The following is a 5,063-nucleotide window of genomic DNA, read 5'->3' as shown; positions in this document are numbered from 1 at the left end:
AAGACTCATACTGGATCAGAATTGCTCATTCAAGTGTCTCTCCCACTAGACGTGAGCACCATGAACAGGAGGCATGGGTGAGGCCCATGCCCAGTATCTGCAGCCCTTCACTACCCTTCCCAGGATTTCTGCCACCCAGGCCTGTTCAGAGATATGGAAAAAGTAAAGTCTTAGGATCACTCCATCTGCCCCTGCGAGGGATCTGCCTTTACTTAGCCTATGGGATGTCCATGCCCCTGACCCGACCATCTGTGTGGAGAGAAGGGCAGCTGCTGAGACCAGCTAGGGCCATGTTTTCATTAGCAGGGCCAAGGAAAAGAAAGGGGTGGTCCTTCTGACAGGTCTGCACTGCCAGAGCCTTGGGAAAATAGCAGCATATCATGGCCCAGTAGGAGAGACCAATGATGGGCTCTTAGCCTCCTTCATGGTCCTCATGTAGTCAACCTTGCACAGGAGAAGACTCCCTTTTGATGCACAGCTTAGGGCAAGGAGGCCCTGGATCAGATGCAGACTGGGCAGGCACAGTGCTCAGCAGAGGAGAGAGCTAAGCTGCAGCCCCAGAGGGAGCTGAGTGAGGGGAAAGCAGGTAAGCAGCCCCCCACGGAGCTCATTTAGACCCTAACCCCTCCCTTTTCTTTCCTCATCTCCGCATCCAGTTTTTAGAGCAATTAAGTAGAACCACTTCCCCACATTTTTCTACTTTTGCTTTCTAAATTACAGTTTATGTAACCAAGGTCTGTTATAGTAAGTTATGCCTCCTACTTGTCAGATGCCAGGGAAAAAATGTATAACCACAGACTCCAGCCTTTGATCCACGATTTACCTGCAGAGGACCCCCGCTCCTTTACAACGCAAAAGATTTCAAGAGACTAATAATAATAAGAGCTAACATTTGCGAAGTGTTCTGAGTACTTTATAATAACTCATTTAATTATCACAATAAGCATATAAGATGAGTACCTTTATTATCCCCAATTTTACAAATAAGAAAACCGAAACACAAAAAAGTCACGTAACTTAACCTCGGTCCCATACTATTTATTGCTGGTCAAGCCAACATTCTGCACCTAAGCAAATTGACTTCAGAACCCACATTCATGACAACCAAACAGTCTACTTGTTGGGCTTTGCCTTGGTGGGTATTACCAGTGATCATAGGATACAAAATAGGAGCAAGAAAACAAATCAAGAAGCTATTGTAGTTGTGCTGGGACAAAATGATGAGGGCTTCAGCTGGGATAAGAGAGGGACAGGGAATTGTTGAGGACAGATTTAAGAACTGTTAAGGATATCACAACCAACAACTTAATGAGAGGGAGAAGGATGGATTTTTAGACTAGGAGGTTGGTGGCCTGAAAGTTAGGAGAGAGGAATGGGTTGGAGACGTATCTCAGCCATACACACGTTCAGTTGGGAGATCAGTGACTGAGGAACAGATCACTTCCCCTAGAGTGGGCTTCCTCCCAGAGATGGGCTTTGGACCAGTTCCCGAAGAACAGGGATGCTCCAAGAAGTGGGAGGTGTGAGGAGCGGAGGAGAGGAGGAGTGATGCCAGTGGGACGAGAGTACCATGGAGGAAACCGGGCAGTGAGATGGGCAGGTGTGGGTGTGGATAGGCGTGGGAAGGTTATCGGGGAAAAGCAGCAGAAAACTGGGGTGTGATTTTCGATGACTTTTTCTTCCTAAGTCTGATTTAAAAAATGAAAATCTTTATGAAACGTTTTAGACTGATGTTCAAAGGTGCTACTCCCTCCTTTACTCCTCCAAAGTATTCTTAAAACTAACATTAACAGGAAGATGTGTGCATCTTCTTTAATGTGCTAGTGTTACCATCCTTTGAAAGACCTTGTTCCTGGATACCTAGGCCACCAGGAGACCTCTTTTGTATGCTTGTTACGAGTAGGAACATTCAAAAGGGTGAATGAAGAAAAGTGGTGAGAGGCCAAGTCCTGGTTAAGAATAAAGAAGCGACAGGATGGCATTGGTGTGTCCAGAGAAGGGGAAGTGGTCTGGTGGGGCTGCCAGATGAGAAAGCCATGGGAGCATTCGACTGGGGAAAGAACACATATTTGGTGCCTTGTTTTCACATGGGCCTCCTTCGGTTTTGAGGTTGGTGGGTGTGTTATGTGTTGGCAATATCACGGTCCAGAAGGGGGTGTGGCCTATGACAGTGGCGAAATTTACTTCCTGCAAGGCTTTTTACAACACTGCTGCTGCGTGGTTGTCACTTCTCGGGCATGGAGTGGAAAAGCTTAAGAGTAAAACTAAAGGTTTAGATTCAAACATAGAATATGGTTTCTCCTGAGCTTCACAAAGTTGCTGAAAAAGCTTAACAAGATTAGTTGCTGTCCCATTGTAGAGTAATATATAATTACCATAAAATATTTGGAAAATATAGAAGGAAGAAATGGAAGCACCCCACAGCCTGACAATTACCATTAACATTTTGACTTGTTTTCGCCAATCTTTTCCTATTTATAATCTCTTTTAATTTGTTTTGCACAATTGTGATCAAGTCAGATATACAATTATTTATCTAGCTTTTCTAGTCTAATGTTACAGTATAAACTGTGGGCTTTAATTTCACGTATCAGCCGAAACCCTTTTACCAGACCGTTTCTGAGGAACTCAGGGCCCATCTGGATTGTAGCTGGAGGAGAGGCAGCAGCTGGAGAGGAAGGCCGTGGAGTCATTAGATCCAGACAGTCCGGATCTTGAGCCCTTTTAGGAGCAAATGAGTGCTGAGGGCGGAGTGAGGCCAGTGCTGGTCCTGAGAAATCCATCCATTTCCCCAGCTGGCCTGGATTTGAAAGGACCAGACCAATCTAAGAGTGATTAGAAAATCAGAAAGCTTCCAGCCACTGGGAGGTTTCTAGAAGTGACCTCGGTTAGCAGGAAGAGAAGCCTGGACCCTCCCACAGCCATGGAAGGGAGACTACCTGGGCTGCTTCACCTCTTTATACAGAGAAGGGAGAACTTGAGTAAGCTACCATGTCCCCATCTGGGGGTGATGGCCTCCCCAGTGACTCAAGCTAATTTAGTGACTCTCACAGCTCTATTTATGACTTCTACTTGGTAAGTAATCATATGGTGGAAATTACAAGGAGCTCACTGGCTCCAGGTTTAGGATTTTTTTAGCATATAAATTCGGCTCTTAATTTGTTAGTTAGTTGTGAAGATTTATGTGATCCGAGGATGAAAATAGGATCTGGGAAGGTGCTTTTTTTGTAGAGCTGTTCACTGCCCACCATGGGTATTATCTGCTCCATGTCTCTGAGATGGGAACAGATACCTTGTTTACTTGCAGAGCAATGTGCTATCAGCCAGGGAAAAGAAAGGTTTTTTTTTTCTTCCTTTGCCTAAATTATTTGAGTGTGGCATAAAAACGAAAACACCCAATGTCACAACAAAATAGTTGAACCAATCATTTATATTAAATGTGAGTTTATTGCAGTATTTTTCTCTCTGTTTGGTGTGTTCCCTTCTTCTTAATCTAACCTAAATTGTTTCAAGAGCGCCTTCAACATGGCACGTGGAGAAAGCACACACTTTGGAAACGGGCCCACTTGGGTTCAAATCCTGGCACATGCGTGTACTTTCTTGGCAGGAAGATTAAAGCACACCACCTCTCTCCGTGGGTAGCTGTAAGGATTGCATGAGATGAGGATTGTGAGGTACTTGGATTTAGAGGGCTGGTTTTAGTAAACAGCAGTCGTTAGCACTTCCCACCACTGCTTCTGGGAAGGCCTCCGTGTCTGGTGGTCCCCGTGGTCTGGTCTAGCCTGGCAGGTGGAGCCTGAAATGATACCCTATGACATGGACCCAGAGATTCACAAGGAAGATAGCACAGCCAGCTTTTCCAGGGGGTTATGGTTCTAAAGCTCATCTTTAGTGAACAGGGATCTTAAATTCACACTTAGTGGGTGGGCCTTTTGCCCAAACCCAGACTAGAGACCATCTATGCTTGTGGAGTTGCTGGCAAAACAGCTTTTCCATCCTTTTCTCATAATTTCCATCTGAATGCATTTGCTTTTCCTGCTAGCAGAAGAGCACGCCCAAGACTTTCAGCAAAGGTTTTTGATCTCTTGAGAGGGAAGGTGCTATGCAAATCACTCATGTGTACAAAAAGGGGAATTGTGCCAGAATTGCTTTTTGGGAGAAACTCCAGCAATTATGGTGTGGACTGAAATCACTTCCTACATTGGTGGTTTTTCTCATTAACCCTAAGCATGGTCCCTTTGCCTGTGGTCTCTGCTCAGATCACTGCTGACCCACCCAGATGTGGTATGTGGTGGGACAGCCCTGGCTGCATTCCCAGGCAAAATGCCACTGCCCCTCCAAGTTGTCAGACTCCTCCCCTGAGGTGTGTTTTTTTCTTTTCTACTAATTTTTGCCTTCTATGTCTGACTTGTAGCAGCTTGTCTTGAGGCCTGAGTAACAGAAAGGATCCATCACTCCCTCCTGAGCTTTAGTCCAGGCCAGGCCAGGGAATGAGCCCGTGGCACAGTACTACCCTGGGTCTCATGGAGATGGGCTTTGCCCTGGTCAGCCCTGCTGGGGCCGGAGCACATATTCTCTGTTCCACATATCCTGCTGTTTATGTTTTTAGTGTAATGATAGCCTTCAGCCCCGAGCTCTGTGGGGCCATGCCGCTATCAATTTCTTAACAAATAGCAGAGTTCAGAAAGGGGGCTCCTTTGTGCCCTTACATGTCTTATTTCTTAACCCATGAAATGAGTCGTTTCCATGGTGAGCAGGGAATGTCTACGCACCTGGTTTCAAAGTGACTTCTTTCTTAGAACAGGTAACACAGAAATATGCTTCTCAGAGTGTCAAGTCTGCTATGTACCCTAAAGGAGCTTTGTTTTGAAGTAGTCCTTAATGCAGGGTCACAAGACTTAATCTGCTCGGTTCAGGAATGCAGATGGTGCCTGACCCTAAGGATGGGTCACTTAATGAGCGAGCAGCCCCCGCTGGCCCAAGATCAGAGGAATTCTGTCCAGCCAGCAGGATTAGACTCCATCGACCAGCTGGCCCCTCAGGATGATGAATAACAATCCTTT

General features: G+C 45.9%; 1 protein-coding gene across 1 annotated transcript in view; it reads left to right on the top strand.

Annotated features, from left to right (window-relative positions):
- Window positions 1–504: 504 nt before the first annotated feature.
- CTDSPL (CTD small phosphatase like) overlaps window positions 505–5,063 on the top strand; it is a 39,469-nt gene continuing 34,910 nt past the window's right edge. The window contains exon 1 of the mRNA XM_019647244.1: window positions 505–586. Coding sequence (XP_019502789.1) covers window positions 505–586 — 82 coding nt within the window. The remainder of the gene's footprint in view (window positions 587–5,063) is intronic.

This window comes from Hipposideros armiger, unplaced genomic scaffold (assembly GCF_001890085.2).
Source record: "Hipposideros armiger isolate ML-2016 unplaced genomic scaffold, ASM189008v1 scaffold_109, whole genome shotgun sequence".
NCBI classification, from domain to species: Eukaryota; Metazoa; Chordata; class Mammalia; order Chiroptera; family Hipposideridae; genus Hipposideros; species Hipposideros armiger.
This window is presented reverse-complemented; position numbering and strand designations above follow the sequence as displayed.